Source organism: Anser brachyrhynchus, assembly GCF_964034855.1.
Source record: "Anser brachyrhynchus genome assembly, chromosome: 1".
Lineage (NCBI taxonomy): Eukaryota > Metazoa > Chordata > Aves > Anseriformes > Anatidae > Anser > Anser brachyrhynchus.
The window spans coordinates 89358911-89380884 of NC_137694.1; the positions used below are offsets into that span (position 1 = coordinate 89358911).

General features: G+C 36.6%; 1 protein-coding gene across 14 annotated transcripts in view; it reads right to left on the reverse strand.

Moving 5' to 3' along the window:
• The window catches only part of EPHA6 (EPH receptor A6), a 568875-nt gene that overhangs the window by 236325 nt on the left and 310576 nt on the right, over positions 1-21974 (reverse strand). For 13 of the 14 annotated variants that reach the window (XR_013952651.1, XR_013952652.1, XM_080597214.1 and 10 more), the window contains 2 exons: positions 18780-18935; positions 10512-10847 (listed from right to left, as the gene is read on the reverse strand). Coding sequence is in view for 12 of the 14 variants with exons in the window: in XM_080597214.1 (XP_080453340.1) it covers positions 10512-10847; positions 18780-18935 (492 nt within the window). In the remaining 2 variants the exon portion in view is untranslated. The remainder of the gene's footprint in view (positions 1-10511; positions 10848-18779; positions 18936-21974) is intronic. The other variant, XM_080597215.1, reaches the window with a different exon arrangement.

The window sequence follows — 21974 nt, forward strand, 5'->3', positions numbered from 1 at the left end:
TTGACATATCAGCAAGTCACCTCAAGTCTAATTAGTGAATGACATTTCTAGTTTGACAGGAAAGTGGCAATCTCATATCTTTTCTATTGTTGATAGACTGTAGTCCATCATCCTTGAACTATAGACAGAATTTCCTGAATCCCATTACACTATTACCATACCCTGTAAATTTTTTTTTCAGTCCTCGCTAATTCTCAATTATAGAAAAAAAGGAAGTGCTAAATAATTTTAGGAGAACAATCTAATTTTGAAAAATGAAGCCTATAGTTTAATATTATATATATATGTGTGTGTGTGTGTGTGAACCAGTTGCTGGAATCATACAATTTGTTTTCCAGACTGACTTGAGTGAATACAATCAAATGATCATTTATTTTTAAACTGTAAAATACAGTGTTGGAAACTGGCTGAAGAACTTGTTAGTAACTTACAGGATCATATATCAGCTGTTTGCAATGCATAACAAGTTAAAATTTATGAATCACTTAGATAATGCACATTAATTTCTAAACCCTTCAATACAAATATGGATCAAGCACATGATTTAAAAGCCACTGCATGTGTTATTTAAAGTGATACGGACAGGCTTAAAAAATATTACTTTATATTCAAACAGAATGAGCACAAAAATAATTCTTGCAAATATACCTTAATTTACCGGAGAATGGGATTTAATTAATACCAGAGGAATTCTTAGGGAAATGTTGTTATTTCAGCAGAAAAGTTGTGCCTAGTTATCTGAGTGCTGTGGATGAAGGCAAAAGAATTAAGCAAGAGTAGAGTAGAAAACAAGCATTCATGAAAACATTAGCTGAGCCAGATGTCCCTTCCATTTCAGTCAATGGGACATCTGTACCTGACTTCTAGTGAAACAGCTTTGGGACATTAGAACTAATTTTGCAATTACATAATTTCTTGTATTTGGTTTAGAATTTTCAAATACTGAGTAGTTCAGTGTACAAAATGACATTGTTATTTCAAGAAAGAAACCATGAACAAATTGGTCTAGATTGCTGAAGACATTCCTTCTTAAATATATTTCATTTTATTTATTTATTTATTTATTTTTTAAATTCTAAAATATTTCATCCACATGCTTCTTCCTTTTATTCATGTATTCCTTGGGAATGCTCACGCATATCACCTTCCTTCTCCTTTTGGCTATCATAATGACTTTACACGCAGACAACAAGTTCAAGCACTTTTATCTGATACAATTTTTGCTAACTTCCAGGTCACTTTAGTAAGTGAAAACAACAGAGACAAAACACTCTGAATAGCTAGTCCATCACAGAATTAGTTGCACTCACTCCAGAGGACCAATGAAGTGTGAAACTGTATTATTGGAAAAATCCACTCTAGAATCTGTAGCCACATCTTGAATATCTGGCAATATTTCTGCTTATAAGAAGTTTTTTGGGGAAGTCTAAAAGAGAGGATAAAGAAAAATATGTGTATTTAATATGCAAAACCCACTTCTCAATGGGAACCATTGCATGATTGCATGAGATTGCATGCTAGATGGAAATAAGATTTAAGAGATTAAGAGTGTCTTTTTTTCCCTTCTTTTGTTTCCTGCTTACTAATCCACCGACCAATCTTGACACTGGTTTTCACCCTCCCTCCTCGTCTCTTTCAGACTAGGATTCTGACTGGAACATGAAGTCTGACTTATGACAGGATAGTGAAAGGCAATATAAATTTCTACACTAAATATTAAATGTGCATATCCTGGCTACTATAATCTTTTCAGAGGAGCAAACTTTATTTTTTATGTTATTTTTTCAGTGGAGATCCACTATAAATTTTACAACGGTGATAAAACATTTAAGTATGTAACATATTTATCTGAATATGAAGATAGCAAACAGATGTCTCTCATTGATTTGAGCAGGAAAAGGTAAAAGTATGTTATTAGAGACATTATCTGCAAGCTAACAGAACTGGAAAATAAATAGACTTCTGAAGCTTTAGAAACTACATAATTTTGAGTCTGCTCTCAACCTTATTCCAATGTGCACAATTTAATGCCATTATTGTATATAAATGAAAACTATTTCCAAACTGTGAGCCTAAGGCAAATGCATATGGAAGAGTCACAGAAGTGGAAGGAGAAGGGTTGTTGAGTGTAATGAAGAAACTACATTTTAAGAAGCAAATGAATTGGAGCAACCTGCTACCAACATAATTGCTTTAAAGACCCCATAGCAAACATCAGCAGAATTGGTTTGTAATTTACCATGTCCTTCGTGCTCCCTAAAGGTTTGTGTCAAAGTCATGACATCTACAAACACAATTTGTTTCAGATAGACTAGCCATGATGAATGTCTTCCTTTACTACCCTTGACCAAAATCACTTCTCTTGCCAAGAAAGCAACAGAAGTCTTCATGTCACTTGTCATATACTGGGAACATCAGAGGTTTTTTTAATGAAATAGCTTTCAGAAATGTTTAGGTAAACTTTGAAAACAGAAGGTTCCTAATATAACGCTGAAGAATTTCGTAAGTCGGTCAATTAACATCTGTGGCAGAGGTTTCTAATTACTTAAGGCACCAGATTATATCCGAAATCTCTTGTACCCTACCCTGACTATAATACTCAATAATGATTCTTCTAACTCTGTCATTCATGGCAAGAGGTTCCAGCTAACTGAAATGTGCTTGATTATCCTAAGAGGGCTCTTAACTGACTGGAGTGCAGATAGCACCAATAAGCTTAGTTGAAAATTCTGTTTAAAATCTCCCAAGTTGATGAATAAACATCTCATCCTCGATCATGGAATGTGCTGAGTGTCCTTAGCAGCTGCTGACAATAAAAGGACCAAACAAAATAAAGGCATATTTCTCATCCAGTGCTACACGCCTACCAATTTATGTGTAACCATTATTTTACAGTATTCTCCACAAAGGTACTTTTCACAAATTGAGAGAAAATATTGGTATTAAATACACAGTTGTTGCAGAAATTGTATGTGGTATTTTAATGACAGCAACTGAAAACAGAAACTTGCTGAAAAAATGCATGTCATAGACAAATTACCAATGGTTATAAATAGTACTGTGCTATGCAATGAAAGAAACTATTATAAAAGCCAAAAGACCACACTGACAAGCAGATTATGGGAAAAATACTTCGTGGTATTGATTAACCTCTTTCCCCTACTCCTCCAAGCCAGACTTTCACTTTGTCTCCTCATACTGCATAACTTAAAGAAAAAATATCTTAAAGCTATGTGAAGTCTGACTAGCTCAATGGATAATACCGGTGAATGAGAAACGAAAGTAAATGGAATCAGGTTGACTTTTGCTGCATTAAAGATATGGCTGAACATCAATATCTGCTAGCAGAAAGAGGCCACATTTGGTAAAGAAAATTTATAAATATTTAAAAAATCTTCAGGATACAAATCAAGATTATTTAGAAGTAATTTTTCACCTATGATTATTGTGTAGGCATCAGACATATTTCAGCAATCAAAGAATCATCAGCAAAAAGTCTAACAGACGCCAGCAGATGAAAATCTGTGGGTAACAACCATGCTGCACAAAGATCTTTCCTTAAAACTTTGCATTTCATTCACAGAATCATAGAATGGTATGGGTTGAAAAAGACCTTAAATATTATCCAGTTCCACCCCCCCTGTCATGGGCAGGGACATCTCCCACCAGACCAGGTTGCCCAAAGCCCCATCCAGCTTGGCCTTGAACACCTCCAGCTTCTCTGGGCAGCCTGTTCCAGTGCCTCACCACCCTCTGAGTGAAGAATTTCTTCATAATGAATGCCTAATCTAAATCTACCCTCTTTTATTTTTAAACTGTCATCCCTTGTCCTATCACTATACTCCTGGACAAAGAGTCCGTCTCTAGCTTTCCTGTAGGCCCCCTTTAAGTACCGGAAGGCCACTGCTGGAGCCTTCTCTTCCCCGGGCTGAACAACCCCATCTTTCTCAGCCTGTCCCCCATAGGAGAGCTGCTCCAACCCTCTGAGCATCCTCATGGCCCTCCTCTGGACTTGTTCTAACAGGTCTGTGTTTCTTATAATGGGAGCTCCAGAATCTTTGGGTTGACCTGAAGAGTGTTCAACAGCATCTGAGTTGAAAAAGTCTGAGAATGAAGACTTAGCATTTTTTCCTTGTGGTTTTCTTTCCAACTTTAAATGCTTAATGTATACATACACTGACATAAATATGAATATATATACATATAGTTTCACAGACGAGCATGAATATTCACTGCATAATGCTGAAAATCTTTTTAAAATTGAACATGTAATTGGAAAAGAGCATTATTCAGATGTGTCTTAAAATAGGGACTGCATATCTTAAACTTTTTTTTTATTTATTAGTAATCTCTCTTACTATCTTCATGCGCTACTAAGTATGGGCCTTCACAGACTATCTTTAGCCAGTAACCACTGTGTTAATATTTTTCTTCAAATTTTTCACATGAATAGCACTGGCAGCAGTGTTCTGCACTGTTTTGATAACAGTACATGGTTTGGTGAAAGTATCGATGCAGCTGTAGGTATCAGGTCCACAAATGCCAAAAATTTCTCATTTATTGTCATCTATGAAAACTTCATGATATTTCTTATTTAATCAAATCATGTGGCTTGAGCTCTGGTAATGTCTGCTGGAGGCTGTTTTGTGACTGTTTCATAACAGGCTTTTACGTGACCTGCTATTCCATTTTGACAATCGGTTATTACAAATAGCTGTTCCTTTAGATTTAGAAACCATTAACATAAATAGTTTGGAAGATGCTTTAAAGGGTTTTGTCATGCCAGTATAAGAAGATAAATGTTCTTGACTTTAAAGTTACAAAGGACATTTGCATCTATAGAGGCTTGAGGCTTAGGGGAAAAAAAGGGAGGTTGATTTTTGATTAGGGTGAAAGTCAGATGCTACCATGCAATTCAGAATTAGTGAACGAGGCCCTCCCCTCCCACCCCAACAAGTGTCCTGAAACTATGCTGTGATCACCCAGAGGGATTGATCCTGAAAACTGTCCTGGTAGAAGTAAATGCTTCCGAGATGCTATGTTTACAGTTGGATGAGGCTCTTACCAACTTGTGCTGTCTGCATTGTTAACATCATGATACATGGTATTAATGCGTGACGATGCGGGAATGTTTACTCCTGGAAGAGGCACTGAAATCCTTCCATGTACTCCTCAGTTCCCACAGCTCTAAGGGAGTGAAAAGAGGCTGCTGTTGCTACAGCTCATCCGCACCAGGGTACAAATGCATCTGAAGAACTACGTATACCACGAGCAATGAATTGGCCATAACTTATCTGGAAACATGAATTAGATGAAAGGCAATCTGTTTTCAGAAACCTGCAAGATTTTACCACCAGGTTAGGAAACATCTTATCACCTACAATATATCTGCCAATGGATATAAGATAAAATGACAAAGGAACCCTGCCAGATTTGCAGTTTCAGAGTCTGCCCTAATACCTCAGCTAGGCGCAGACTGTCTGCACTAGACAGACGCTGCAAAACAAGACCGGTCTTCAGCACAGTGATAGGGTGTGTGCCCAGACAGAGCGAAGTCTCTCATGACAGTTTGTCCACCGGTAGCAGGTCTTCAATGCTGGTAGACCAGAGTCACTCATGAACTGCAGGACTGAGGAGGGATAAAATGAGATTTCTGGGTTGCGATGGCAGAAGGAGCTCTTCTCTATAGCATTAACTTTCTGCCAAGGTGGAAGAAACCCATGAAAGGAATGATGCCCATGAAACGTCCCATGGCTGGCCTGTGGTTTTAGGGGAGGTCGCTGCCTGTGGGGCTGACAGAAAAAAAGGTGAGCTGGGGACTTCGGGTGCAGAATCCCACAGGAGAAACACGATGAGGTGAAGATGCAGATCGGACATGGAGGAAACTACTCAGTCAGAGACTCCTTGGTCACACAGTTGAAAATGGGGGACTGGAGTGGAGCAGGCCACAATCTGTTTATACATATATATTCACACACTCAGGGCATGTCTCACAACTCCACTCTACCACCGTGTAATGTTAAAAAAGCCCTCTGTACTCAGGTAACAGAACATGTGAATGTTCACTGAGTGCATGTATATGTTCGTTATTATTTGGAAATAGAAACTATTGTTTTAAGTTCTGCTTTGCTTAATTATTCATTATTTACTACATAAATTATGCATGAAAACCTCAAGTATTTCTGAGTTTTCTTTAGGCAATGCAGACTCCAAGAAAGTTATGTAGTGAGGTGTCTCTTCCTCCCATTAGTCATAAGGCAAACATAAATTACAATTCAGCTGCCTTTTTACACAATGATTTAAAGTCGACTGAGTACAATTACTTCATACTCAGCATACTCACTGCAGTATAAAACTTTATCGTCCCCACAAAGAAAAGGCATCGTAGCACTTTGCAGAACAACAGCATTACTAAACATTCCTGATGAGGCTTTTTTTTGAAAATGTTTTACCCTTCAGTTCACAAATTACTTTGGCAGTGATTTGGGAAAGCACTTAATTCGAGCTAATGTTCTTCCTTGAACAAGGACTTTCCTTAAGTGCTTTACTGAGCAGAATCTCATTCTGTTTATCTGTCCATTTATCTGAATTTAAAGTATGGATTATTTTGATATCTCAAAATATTTAGGGAAAACAACAACAACAACAAAAAAAAACACACAATACAAGAGTGGCTTATACCTGACCTTCCCTCACCTCTCCATCACAACATCTAAGTTTTCCAGCAAATCCCTACCCCATCTTTGCCACATTTGCTGGACAAGGCAGCACATACTGTGGTCACACAGCAACTATACCTGTACTTTCTTAACTGACTAGCGGATATACAAGCTAAGTGGTCGGTCAGCAGGCCTCTCAAGTCCAGTATACAAGCCTAACACAGCTGAACCTTGGTTTTTAACTTGTAGACCCAACCAGCAGCTTGACGAGCGTAAGTGACCTCAAGGCTATTTTTCACGCTTCTGTTGAGAGAACGGAGTATCTGGGAAATCTTTTCCTTTGTTATCAAACTGGAGTCCGGTTCACAGCTCTTCAGGGTGCCTGACAGACAATGTGACTGAATAAACTTTGTTTCCTTATGAAACCCAGAAAAAAAGGCTATTGAATTTATGAATATTTGTACAAAATTAATAACTAAACAAGTCATGAATGCTAACAAATTGATTTTATATAGCTTACATTAATGTCAGTAAGTTTTTTTCAGTATTTGATCAGATCTAGTAATGCTTTAGTCATCAAATTGCAAAGTGGTTTGCAAAACCTTTTCAAAATAAGTGTTACTTTCCTTTAGTTTGCTTCCTGCCATTGTTAGACCTCAGTGTTGTACTTAATCTTGCTGATGATGGTGATCACATGTAGAGAGAGTTAAGATTTTAATATTAGTTGTAGTATAACTCCTAGAGATGAGCCTTAATCACTTTCGAATTAGTTCACTTCTCCTGTAAGCAACTATTCTCCTTCTGATGCTCTCAAGACTCTCTGCTCACTAACTGGTGTAGAATACAACTCCGCAGTTTCTGTGGATGCCCATGGTACTATTCACTACATTAATCTGGTCAGCAAAATACCAACAGTAGTATCTTCTCCAAAAAGAGAGAAAAAAAAAAAAACCACAAAAAAACACTGAAGAACAAACTAACAATTTTACATGTTTAAAGAACTATCTGTTAATTCCACATAAACTGTCAAAAAGAAGGGGCCACTAGGGGGAAGTAAATCCAATATGCTCAAAGAAAATAAAATGCTAGCTCCTCAGCTACTGTAAATTATTGTACCTAACAAGAATGGTTTGGATTTAGAATAGCTAAAGATATTGTTCCATATTCTTAAAAAGGTAGAGTAATTGAAGAAAAGAATTTATACAGAGATCTATCAGCATGTAATGTGTATAAAAAAAATATTAAAACAGTATGTATGAAAAGATTCAAATAAAAAGAAAATATGAACATAGTATAAATAAATTGTCTAGGTATAAATTATTATAGATCTGGATTTTTCAAATTAGCCACATCAAAAGGAAAACATTGTTTTAAATGTGGATTTTTGGTACTGTAATACCTGCTCACACTAAGACATTTTTGATTTGTTGTCACTTCATGCCTGTCATCTTGGATCTTTGGTTTATATGAACATGTGTATGATATTGCAACATCAAGCAATAAGTAGTGTCCATTTCAGGATAACTATGATTAGAAGGAAATATTGCAACCATGAGTTTGCTTTTTAGTGGTACAGGTGAAAAATATTTGCAATATAAAGGCGATTATTTAGTATTTTTGGTAAATATGGCATGAAAAATACTGTAAGTTGTTTACTAATAGCTGGCTGCCAATAAAATTAAAAAAAATAAGTCATAAATACTTTTCTCAGAGAACTTCAGTGTGATTTATAAACATTAATAAAATCTCCGCAATGGTCTGAAGCTTTAGTTCTACAGCTTTGTTTTCTCAGGTCAGTCTCCATACTACCACTTCTTATTCATGACTAAAAGAAAATCACAAAAAATGTTTATTGTCTTCTCAATTTCCATCAACCAAAACCCCATTAATTTTCTTCCAAAGACTATTTCATATGACACTATCTTTCTCTCTTTTTCTTCTAAATATATAGTTACCATTTTTATGATTTTATGCAATGACACAGTTTCTAAGCCTACAAAAAATATTTTATCTTTATAACTACATTTTATAGATGCCTCTATCTCATTTATTACAATGCTTCCCCCTGCAAAGCTGTCTTTTTATATCCAAATAAACATACTGATATTCTGAAAATCTGGTCTTAAATTCTCTCAAGCCCTTCCAATAGAATTTTTAGCAATGTAAGAATTATTATAGTGCAAGCAGCCTACACTCTAGACTTTACTGCCAGTGTGTCACAAATTATCAAAACATTGGTCTTTTCCCTGTTTTGAGTAAACTGCGCTGAAAATCTATATCCTTAAACCAGTAACAGACATCAGCAAAAGATGTATTATTTTTTAAAAGCCCACCACTTAAATACAATTCACAAGGTGTGTTCAGACAACTGTTGGCCAGTTCAAAAATAAACCATCTCTCTGGTGACCTCCACTTGTGCAGGCTTACTGACTTGCATTTTGTACCATGTAACAAAACATCTGAAAGTAAGTATACAAAGCAGGTAGATTCTGGCACCATGTTTTTCCTCTGATGAGAAAGGAATAGTGAGATACAAGTTCACAATGTGATGCATAGCCTGAGAGCTTAAGACAATTCTCATTGCAAGGAACATATCATTAAGTATCTTATATAATCATCTGTTCCGTTAGCATCATCGCATTAAGGATAAGTGAGCAGTTTTCATGGTTTTCCCAAACCATTTTCAAGAATATTATTAGAATTACCATCATTGTCATTATCATCATCATCACAGCAAGCTGTTAATTTTGGCATGCCCAAAGGCGAATAAGTCATTACTTACTCATCAACAAAACTACTTGTCCCAGATACACAGGTAAGCAGATTTTTGCTAGGCTAATCAATGAAAAAACCCAGGGCCTTCCCACAAGTGGAACATAACAGGATCCTCCTGAACATTAGCACTTCTACTAAATACTTTTATATGACCAAAGGTTTGGTACTCAAAAGCCTAGTTTTGCCAGTTCAGCTCATGTCCTACATTAAACACTTCGGCTACAGTTGCAATGTCACCGCACAGTAGGTGAAAAACATTTCTGGAACAAAAGTCAGCAAGGGATAATTTTGAAATAACCTTCTGATCTACAGTAGCACAAGCCAGAAGATAACACTGCTATACAGATTGTTTTGTTGGTAACCTATGATGCTTTTTGCTGGCATAGTAAGTATTTCTACAGATGGAAGAGGAAAAATGTGCAGAAATAAACTACAGAGCTCTTTTCGTTACCCATGTTTCTCATAAAGGACTGCCCTGAACATGAATCTGAACTGAAATGGTGTGTGGGGGGGAATCTCAGAAACGATAACATGAAGTGGACAATTAAAGGAACAAAAAATCCATTACGATATCTCACCTGAGGAAATGGCTCATACAGATGCTGACATATCTTACAGTAAATCATGCTGTATTAGTACTACGAAACATTAATACTAAAGGAAATGAATTCACTTTCATTTCACCTTTAAACTGTGGAATTGGTGGGTAACGTGGTGCTTTAGTCTTTCAAAACTGAAATTGTAAGGGAAGACTTGGAAGAACATCTGACATGGACTCCAGTTGTGACAAACCACTGGTAGGCTCAGGCTGTGTTAAAGCACGCATTTCATTAAAACAGGAAGACACGTTAAGCAAAGATGTGGTTTTGTACCCTGTGTTACGGGGTCAAGGGCCAACTGACAAAAGCATTCAGTGACCTCATCAGCAGAAACTGAAAGTCCTCACACATAAAAATGCACAACAATCTGCAAAGCATCCTAACTTGCTGACCCGGACTCCCAAGAAGCAAAATGATACCCATAAAAAGTGCATGAATGACAGGGGCACAGTAACAGATGCATGGTGGTGAGACTTACCATCTTGGTCCGTGGTAACTGTGATAGCTGTGAACTGCTTGGGGGAGAAACTCAGCTCCGAGACGCCATTCGTGGCCTCTATTTCGAAGGTGTAGTTGACATGTGACACAAAGTCCAGCACCGTCACGGAGGAGTTGATGAGACCTGTGTGCCTGGGGATGAAGCGGATGCCTCCCCCACATATCTCACACTGGCTGGCATCCGACCCGCATTTCTTACAGATGACACTGTAAGTGAGGTCTTTTCTTCCTCCCGTATCACTTGGGGGGCTCCATTCCAACATGAGAGCTGTTTCGTTAATGTTAAAAATCACATTCCTGGGAGCAGAAGGTGGCCCTGCAAAGAAGGAGGGGAAAGCCTGTTAAGCGTCTGTTGTCTGCTTTGGAGTTAAAACCACACAAAAATATAATATTAATCTTAAGGCAATTATTTGCAAGACATTGAAAAGATTATGTTTGAATAGTGAGTTCAATTGAAAATTTAAAATTATCTAAATAATTTACATCCTTGAAAATTAAACAGGAAGGATAAACATGTAAGATCATAGGAAGCTGAAAACTCTAAATGAATTAGAATTAATTCAGAAATAATTTAAGACAACATATAAATTACTTGGGAAGGTCCAAGCTAGACTTGATAACCTAAATTTGCATTAAATATTTTGACTTGTGGGGTGCTGGGGTAGAGCTGTAGAGCTTTAACCACAAAATTTATTTCCTTATTTTTTTCCTCCTAAGGTAGGTTTTTCTGATACTTACGATCCTTGATGTCTTGTAAGAGTTAAATTGAGAAAATAAGTAAATAAATGACAGCTTTGGAATAACTACAGGAAGTAAAGTTGATTCTATTAATTCTTTAGTACCAGATATTTTTTTCTATCCTTCGCTGCTATTATCCTTGGGGATTTCTTTGCTGCTATTCATTAACAGAGCCAGGTAGCAACAGGCTAAGAGTATTAGGCACAAGAGACAGTTTACATGTTTTTCATTCCTGCCCCGCACCTAATCAGCATCAGTTTAACAGCGAAGACATCATACTTGCAAGCTAAAGATCTAAAGGATTGGTCGCAAAACAGGAGAAAAAATAGAAGACCACAGGGAGAAGGAATGCAAAGGTAGTAGCAGTAAGCAGAATATAGATAGGAAAGCTCTTAGCTAGCAAACAGGTGGTAAAGCTCTCTGTACAGTTAGAGGAACCACAAGTGATCCATTTCCAGTGGATCCCACAATAGCCAAGGTACATCCAGCAAGTTTTAAGCTGTTATGCTGACTTTCTGTGTATGATCACATGTAAATCACCTGAGACTTTATATACTCAGACAGGAATTGGTGAAGGGATGAAGGTGGAAATTGTTAGAGGAACTCCAAATAATCTTAACTCTACTTAGCATATTCTTCTTTTTAAAGCTAGCATATGTCAACTAAACACTTATTAAACACAATTTTCAAAACAAATTGTATATAAAACAAAAAAATGCCCATAAAAGTTAGGCAAGAAACACGGATCTGGCAACATGCGAGGCCTTATACTCCAGGTTTTGATCTATGCTAAGATGACTGTGGTAAACTTAACTGGTGATCTCTGGTTTCATGTTGAGCTGAATGAAAATTATATTCCCAGTTCTCATCAGAAAATCACAATGCGCTAGGATGGTTTAGTCAATGGTTAGCACAGCTTTGAAAACTTTAAGCTTGCTTTATAGCTTATCATGATTTATACGACTTGCCATCATGACTTAGCTATGAAGTTTTGACTGAGATAGTGGTTAAACTTTACATTAGGAAGGAAAAAAATCACCAAAGCTCCTCCTGACATTTCATATATAAACCAGGATCTCAAATCCTAGCCGAAAAAAAAAAGTTATACTGTTTTTTTCCTAATAATTTAAATATTTTATTTTATTTTATTTTATTTTATTTTATTTTTACTTAATAGTTGCAATTACTACAGCACTGATAGAATTTTCAAACTTTAAGCTATATATTTTTATAGTATTATACATAGTATTATACATAGTATTATATATAGTATTATATATAGTAAGCTATATGTACTTGGCTGAGCAGAAATGTTGTGTGATTTAAAAATCAAGCCCCTGAGTAGCTCTGAAATATGCACCTGCTGAAATAAATCTATTTATTCAAGTTCTTATTTCTTGAAGATGACCCAGAATACTAAAATGGACTATACCTGAACAGAAAACAATACTTCATCTGATGTTTTACTAAAAAACTCTAAAGATCTATGCAACTGTACCTACACAGATCTATAAGATATAAAACTCCAAAGATCTATACAACTGTACGTACAGCGAAAATTAATACTAACTTTAATGAAGGAAAGACACAATAATAGTTGCAGAAGAAAAGTCACTGCTTACCAAAGTTTATAATTTTAAGTGATGGTATTTGTTTACTCACACAGCATTAAATGTATCTATAAAAGCTGGAACGCTTGTAAAGGAAGAAAAAAAAGGTCTGTATGGCACAGGAGGGATCATGTGAACCAATAAATATTAAGGTTTTCTGTGAACTGTAGTTGAACATTTGAATTGTTTTTTTCTTTCTGATATTTTTTGTAACATTGAACAACTGAGGCTATGGTTTTATTAGAATGACTTTCGCCCTAAGGTAAATGATGAGTTAGCTACTAGATTTCAAGGACTTGATAGTTAAAATACTTGGAAGTACGATATTTGCAGGTTTTTTTCAGTGGACAAGAAGGATTGCAGTATTTTGAATGTGTGAGTATTTATCTTTATATCTATTTGCACAGAATTTATGGTTAGCAGCCAAAAAGCTCCTGACAGTGAAGAGCAGTTATTACTCAGAGTATCAAGGAGTCATTTAGCTGAATGGTATGTGGCTCATTTGTACTGAATGAAGATCAATATTTCTGGAACCTGGCAGATGAAAATTATTTTCGTAGTTTGCAGTTTTTATAGTCCCAAAGAATATTTTGAGTATACCCTTCCTGGCTTTTGAGTGTGACTTTGTGGTAAGTCTAATATTGTAGCATTTGACATACTGTAATATGCAAGTATTTACAAATGCAACTTGTTAACAACTGCTATTTATATTGATGCATTATTTTCCAATGGTGTGGAAAGCAGAGACAAGGTACAGCCTTGAAGATGCTGAGTTGGTAAAAAAAAGCCTCTATAACCTTAGTGTCTCAGATTCACAAATCTCTTAACTTCCCATAAAATTACTGTGACACCGGTGGTTGTAGCTACTCTGGAAAACAGTTCTTCGACTGAAATAAGCTAAAACCAGCACAGATTACTTCAGCTTCAGTTCTTAGTATTTCTGTGCAGAAGAGAGGAATAATTGTGCTTCATCTAAAAACATTCTGTGAGAATTAAATAATGACTGGTCTTAACAAATTCCCACTGTTAAAACCAATAAGGAGTTTTAGGAATACCGAAGATGATCCTTAATCACACTTACATATGTGCATAACTTTAAGCGGATCAGTTATCCCCTTAAAATAATTGGTAATATTCATGCACTTAAAATTAAGCATGTGTGTAATCACTCATATGTAGGACTGGAGCCAATGTTTTAAAACTGGTCTAATCTAATCTTACATAAACTACAGATATGACAATGGGTCATCACAGCCTAGTTTTTATATGTTACTTCAATAAGTTTAGCATGCTGAAACATAGGAATTAATGTGTATCCGGGCACTAGGAGAGCTTTTTCTTTTGCCTGGATTTGTCTATTTTAATGTGTTTAATTTGTTGTTCTGTGTAGATGGTATCAGTGGAAGAACTAATGTGGTAGATAAAATAACCTTTTTTTATCCATATGCTGTAAAGTGAAGGTTCTTATACTTATGATGTGGGCTTTAATTCTCATTTCTAAGAGAAAACATGAATTATTGTACATTCACATTTCAATGAATAAGAAAAAGATTACCAGTTATGTTAGGGGTGTCTGAAAGTGTATGACTGTCCGCCTGCAAGTACTGAAAAAACCCTCAGACACCCTTCATACTCAAGGCCCCTCATGCCAATTTGCATGACGATTAAATAGCTTTTTAATTGCTGTTAAATTATGCCAGTTAAACTGTGATTTCATGCAAATATTAAGCTGTAATGACATGCAGTGAATCATTTACTAAGATTTAGAACTTGGAACAAAGAGAGACAATTAATTCTAATCCTCAGATTCAGCTAAATTATGTGTCACTGGGCTTTTATGGATGTGGCCTGATTGCTTTGTTATCATTTATAAATTACACAAAGATTATTTGACACATCAAAAAAACTTGGCAGCAATAATCCTTCTGCAGACATCTGTGTGCAAGGCTCTCAGGGATTTCCTCATATTGTTTTTAAGGAAACCAAGTATATTGGTGAAAATGATGGATCCTTTTCTCACAGCAAAATTCATGACTTTGGATTTTATGCAGAAGAGTAAAACAGTTCAGACGGATGAGCATTACAAAAAATGAAGCTCTTCTGCTTTTTAGATAAAACATAGCCTGAGTGTGAGCAATGCCTTTTGCTTCATTTATGAATTATAATGAAACAAGTATCTCTACACCCTCTGTGGAGTAGACTGGCACTGATCTCTTATGGAAAATCAAGCTCACTCCAAGAGCATCAGAGTTGAGTTTATGCCTCATGCTGTGCTTCTCACCTCGCCTAGCTGCTTTGTGTATGCTCTCCCTCTACAAAGGTGAAGTGCATTTTGCCCTCTGTGGAAGGAAGGAGGAGCAATCCAAATGCTGCAGAAGGCCGGTGAGGACAATGCAGTATTTTACACGACAGGGCAACGACTGTCTGGAAAATCCTTTTTTTCTTTTTTTTTTTTTTTTTTTTAAGTGAGAACGTGAGAACTGTCTGCTACTGGACTCTCATAATTGTGTATTACCTGACTACTGAATTCACAGCAGAAGTGGCAGAAATTAATCATCATCTCATGAGAATACTCAGAATCACCATCTACCTGTGTCCCTTGAGTTCATAATTGCATTTTTATATACATACATATATACATGCAGCATAGATTAGTGCCACTTAGTGTGGAATGCTGTATTACATTTTCGCCTTTTCAGAATCATTTATTCTTTTCTCAATGAGGCAGGCAGGAAGAATTTCCTCATGACAGGAACTGGTGACTGCAAACCAATACTCCAAGTCTGAGCATAATGATAAATTACAAACAAATATATATATATACATATACATATACACACACAAATAGCAAAAGAAGCAGTACAGTCAAAGGTTTCAAGCACGATGCTTGATTTTGCTGCTGGAACATAATGGTGGCTCTTAAAAAGTTTCAGTATGTAGGATACAGTTTGTGCCAAAGGTTTCTGAACAGAACATAAGTTTGTTGGCTCAAAATTGTTTAAGCATAATGTGAGAATAGATGCATTCAGACTCAGACTCAACAAAAGCCTGCCTGCCTTTGACCTTGAAAGATAGATCAATTTATTCAGTTACGTTATAGTGGGAAATGTTAGTTTATGTACAGAGTAATCAGACAGGGAAGAAGATATGCTGTTATTTGTTGCTCACTGTGTGTGCAGAGAGATCACTGATAGAGTAGTCACATATGGCAAAGAAATACAATAAGGAGAAAGAGTAGCAGCAAGAGATTGATAACAAGTGCCAATGAAATGGAAAAAGGCTATGAGAAATAATTAACAATATATCCTAATGTAATTTTCTTTCCTCTCATTAAAATTAGAATTCTATTATGCTTACTATGAAGTGCATACTCTTCTTTTATAAAATATAGTTTCATGAAGTAAAAATGGGAACTGTACAATCTTGGGAAAATATACAGTATGCACTTTCACAGAATTAATGAAATTAGATTCAAAGCTCAGCTTGAAAAAATGGATGCCTGAAGCTAAACTCTTCAATTCATAGTCTCTTGGATCAAGGTCCTTATTCTACATATTGCTGTTCATGCAAGTTTTCCAGTACCAAGGAAAAACTTTGGAGTGAGAAATACTGTCTAACCCTATACAGGAATGAAGAGAGAGAGAATAAAATATCTACCTATTTTAGGCATATTGCTTTTCAGGACGTGAGGAAGCAAATAAAATAGGTTTGAATGTAGTTCGTTTAAAATATTTGAATATGAAGAGGTTTGTAAAGAGAATCCATTAGTAATTGTGTTTGATTCAAGAACAACTCTTCTTTGAAAAGTCACAAGAAAAATTTCTAATCTTTTATCTTGTCTCATAAGTCAGGACAAAAATTTGCAAATTGACATCAAAAATACAGACCTGCCCCAAAAGTGATTACGCAGAAAAGGCATATTCTTACTGTGCAGCCTTTTCTCTTTATGTAGTCAAATTGGCTCACTTTTTTTTCTAACTTTTCAGCTCCTCATATTATGGTAAAGCATGACAGTTTGGAAGAAACAAGCTAAATTCTACCCTGTCTCATACATTCCCAATATCTTTGTTTATTAAATTTAAATTAGCCACATCTGCACAGACCCACCGAAGGCAGTGAAGTTGTATTTATGACAGAAACATAATTTTAATAACCGAGAGCATAATTTGAAAGCAGTGGGGCTAAAGATATCAGTTAGGGAATAATTTAGCCTGCAGACTCTTCATTACTCATGATGTGCAAAAAGATAAGAACACAGTCTGTCTGTCAGAATCTTAGTGTCATTTCCAGAGCTGACAATTAGTAAAATAATCATCATTGTAGGTATAAGATGAATACATCTGCTATTACAGTCAGTGAAATACTGATACCTTGCAATCTAGGTTGAATAAGAGGCAATCCGTGGTGGCACTGAACCAAGAACAAGGCAGAAACCAGAATGTGGTTCACTGTCTCCCTTACTTCTCCAAAACTGAGGTGAGATGGGGCACTGGTACTGCTGCAGTGGCTGATTTCTTCCCTGCCCCAACTTAATTGGTTGCTTTGGCTGATATCCTCAGCAGAAATAGAGTGGCCTGGCAGCAAATCTTTCCTGACAGATTTCAGCCAAAGCAGCTTTCAGCATCCCAGTTTTGTTGGGGAAGAGGGAGAAGGACCAGGGTGCTGTAGGTACCTGCTCCCTGGTGCCACAAGGCTCTCATGCTCCTCCTTACTTTATCAATACTAGTGGGTAGCTGGGCTTAAAATTGTGCCCTGAAAGATAACTAGGGAAACATAATGCCATGTGTGAGTAATTTTTCAGAAAACTGTCTTTTGCAAATGAAAAATCAATGGCATAAGTAATGTGGTACCACATCTGCATAATGTATGAGTGAAACCATCTTAATAAGCATGAAACTGTCAAGAGTGCCTGTGATGTGCGTTAGCTCTGTGGGTAAGTTTTCATAGCCTATGCTCAGGGCACTCATTTGAGTGGAATTGTTTGTAATCAACATTTTCCTTTGGGAAGTCTGGAACAACATTCTGTTCCCCTCACATAGTCTGTGAAAAATGACAGACCTACACGCCTCACTCCAGAGCGAGCTGACAGCAGATTGTTAGTTGGTTTGAGGTGCTTCTTGAACCCATGTCCCTCAAGCAGCTGGAGGCTGGGATGTACCCTTCACCTCTGAATGCCCTACGGCTAGATTAGACAACTTTCTGATAAGTGCCTTGGATCTGATCAATGTCGCTTTTGGTGAAGATCACTCCCATTCAGTGGATGTGCAATGGCTTGGTCTACGTAATGACCTCAGGATTACAGAATACCTATAACTTTGTCAGTCAGCCTCAAATTACCTGGTATATTCCCAATTTACCCAGTATAGTGCCATATGGAGAGACTAGCATGAGCACGGAAGTACTTCAATTCTGCTGGTGTCAGCTCAGCTACTTTTACATTATTAGTCATACCAAAAATTGACTATGCACTGCTAACTACTGCAATAGTACTTTGTTTTTAATTTTTATCTGAGGAGACAAGAGTATGTCGTATCTGTTTTTTTCTTCATATGCAGCCTCATTTTTTGGGAAGTTTTTGTACAGCAATATTTTCATGTCCTTAAAATACATATTGATAGTTAGAAATCAGCATTGCTATCTGTATGACAACGATGTATGACAAACCTTATATCACCTCTCAGAACTACAGGTTAATAAGTCATTAACGTAAGAAACATGGCAGTATTTTTAGGGATGTAACTAAACAGAAATCTACTGTTTGAAATTTGATCAAAAAAATCTCTTTGGGTAATTTTAAGCAGGATTATTCAGAAAATGTACAATTTCATGTCATTTTTAAATTTAAAAAAAAAGAATAAATGAGGTACAGAACTACAGACACAGGTACTGATCTGACTTACGGGTACATGCCATAGTTGGCGGGTCTTTCTCAGCTCTGAAGTAACCTTTCTCACACTGACAGACAGAAGTTGCTTCAGCATAGGTCAAACTATGTGGAGGGCACTTGGAACACTTTACATTTCCAGCAAATGCTTTATAGAATCCAGGCCTGCAAGCTGCAAAACAAGAAAATAATATTTTATTAATAGCAGCAAATTTTGGTCGTAAGTAAAATCTGTTCCATGCAGTTATAATGCACTGTCTTTTCTTTCCAACCTATATATATAAGCTATTCTGATCACATATTGCTTCACAGTTTTTATTTTGGTATATGGACTTAAAAAAATATATATGTTCTTGATATCTGATGGGAAAACATTAAAAGAGACGGCTTCCTAATAGACAGCCCTCACTGCTGCTTGAAACTGTTATCTAGGAAACTTCACTAGTACCAGTAAACACAAGCTCACTGTCTATGTTTTATGCAGGTTCCATATATTAATAAGACAAAAGAGTGGGATAACTTCTTATCTACCAATGCTATTTATATGGCTTCCTTATTTAAGCAGTAGAGACTTGCAAGGCTCAATGTGCTTCTCCTCACAATGCCTTGATGAGACAGGAATGACATCCCGGTATTTGCAGATGGGCCTGACCTGCCCAGAGTCTCCTGAGAAGCCTCTGACAGCAGGGTCAATTAGTTTGGTCCTTTGCACCGTGTTGGAAGGAGGGCTGGGAGGCGCTGCTCTAATAACCTTTGGAGATGTAGGACAGAGGTGCCAATACCCTCTAGCACAAACTACAGAAAGCCTGAGGCTACTCTTAATTGTGTCAAGAAACAACCCGTATAGCAGCTGCCGTAGGGACGGGAGATGCTGCAGCAGTCAGAGCCCACTGCCCACCCAGTTGGAGCAGGAATCCCAGCAGTTCTTCATCACAGCAGAACCTTAAATGCCTTTCTGCTGGCCTTTAAAGCAGAAACAATTAATTAAAATAAATGTTATCATAAATATGCTTGGTTTGCATTCTGAAATATTATTTTAAAACTGTCCTCAGCCTTCACCACACAAGTTTAGACAGAGATTTCTTTCTTTCTCCTGCCAGCTACCACATTCACACATGCCAGTATGTATTACAGCTACTGTCTTCCAGATTCCCAATCAGCAAACAGAACTGAAACAAATGAAAGAGCAACTCGAACATGTGTGGAGTGCACAGGCTCATATTCCTTCCGACTCCTTCACCAGTACAATGGAAGCCATTGCTATAAATATTTCAAAGATCCATGTGGCTTTTTCTCATTTTGACATACTCAAAACTATATTCTTTATATTGCTACAGGAACTAGGCAGTATTTCCTTCCCTTGCAATAAGACAAAATAACAATATTAGAATATAGCGCTCGATAAATAAGTACCAAGATTTATGAATTTTATGGATTCACTGTCAGTTCAAATTAAGTGAGTTATTAAAGGCATTAACTTATAGATAACATATACACAGATCAGTTTTGCTTCCGATTCCAAAGCACCCATTTGATACAATAGCGGTTTCGTTAGTGTCTGAGGGAAAGGGAGTGTGTGAGACTAAAAAAGGTAGCAGTTGATTATCCATCAAAATCCAGGAGCCATTTTTTCAAATGTAATTTTAAGAGCTTAATTTTGACCCAACAATTTCAGCAGTTCTCCCAGTGTGTTCTTCTGACTTTGCTGAATAGGTATTAGGAAGGAATCCTGCCCTGCTGTCACCGAAGAAAAAATATAAGTATTTCTGGTGCTAGAGATAAGAGAGGTGGGAACAGCAGGGGATTTCCCTTTAAAAGGCTACTGGTCTGATACCACCATGATTACAGTCAGTGGCAATTTTCTACTGATTGGAATGACAGCAGGTTTGGTACAAGGAAGACAGCAGCATTGTAGATACAGGCGGTAGATGCTGACTCCTCTCAGCTTTGCTGGGAGGAAGGAGGAGAGGAGGTAAGGTGAAATGTTGGAAGGGTGTTACATATGCCTGCTCCTTTTTTTCTCATGCCCAAATCCTGCCATGCCTTAGCTGAAGATGAATATTAAATTCTTGCTTTTAATAGCTACCTTTCATACATACAGCACCACAACAAAGAAGTTTGTGATTAAAGAGGTGGCAATTCCAGGCTACCTTTTCACTCACTGCAAAATGAGTGCTCTTTAAAATCCTTATTACTTCCAATTTTTTTTCTGTCAGTTCTCAAATCACTCCTTCCCTTCTGTCCCCCAAATGACAAACCAGTTTAGATCAAAAGAAACACTGCAGTCCTTTTCAAGAAAAATATTTTGTTTAAACTTCAAGCTGTTCATTATTCTAAAATAAAACTCAAGGAAAACATGACTTATTTCCAATTAAAAAAAAAAAAGTAAATGTTTTATTCTGAAATGGTATTCTGGAGTATATTTAAAGCATTTATGGTTTCAATATGGTTGGATTTTTCATTCGTATTTATTTATTTTTGTCTTATATATATACTCATGAAAATGCTGGGGAAAAATGGGTAAAAATGTGGATATTCTACTTTTTCTGAAGCCAACACAAATGCATGCACCATTATGTCAGATACACACCACACATTCTAAAGCCAAAGATATTAGGACAGCTTTGGTATGCTTAAGTTTACAAAACTATTGACAATCCTCCCCCATCCAAACGTAGAGTAAGACAATTACAATTACTGGATGCTTTTAAATAAAATCCAGCCCTTCATAAACATACTAACACATGCTGAGAGTCCCCAGATGATCACAAGTTTTGGATAACTCAGCTCCTGGGATAACTTGGTGCTGACTGCCGACATTCAAGGTGAAACTGTTGCTCTGTAAAGATTACTGAATATGCAGCACAAGACTGAAATACAGCACTACAGCTGCCATACATATGAAAGCTTATACTCTACTAACAAATATTACGCTTCACTGTCTGAATTTCAACTTTAACAAGAAGCAATTTACCATTGTCCTTTGAAAACTAGCAAACACTAAATTTCCTACCCAGGTTTTTAAAAGCTAATTTAGCAAATGTCCCAGCCACTATAATTTCAGAGACGTGTATGCATCTTTAGAGACTGGAGTGGTACTGCTTTAAGGTAGTCCAAAACAAGGGCAGAAGAATTTGTGCACAAGCTTATTTCAGAGAAAAACAACAACCAATAACATGCAAATTTGCAACAATATCTGATCAGGTAATAA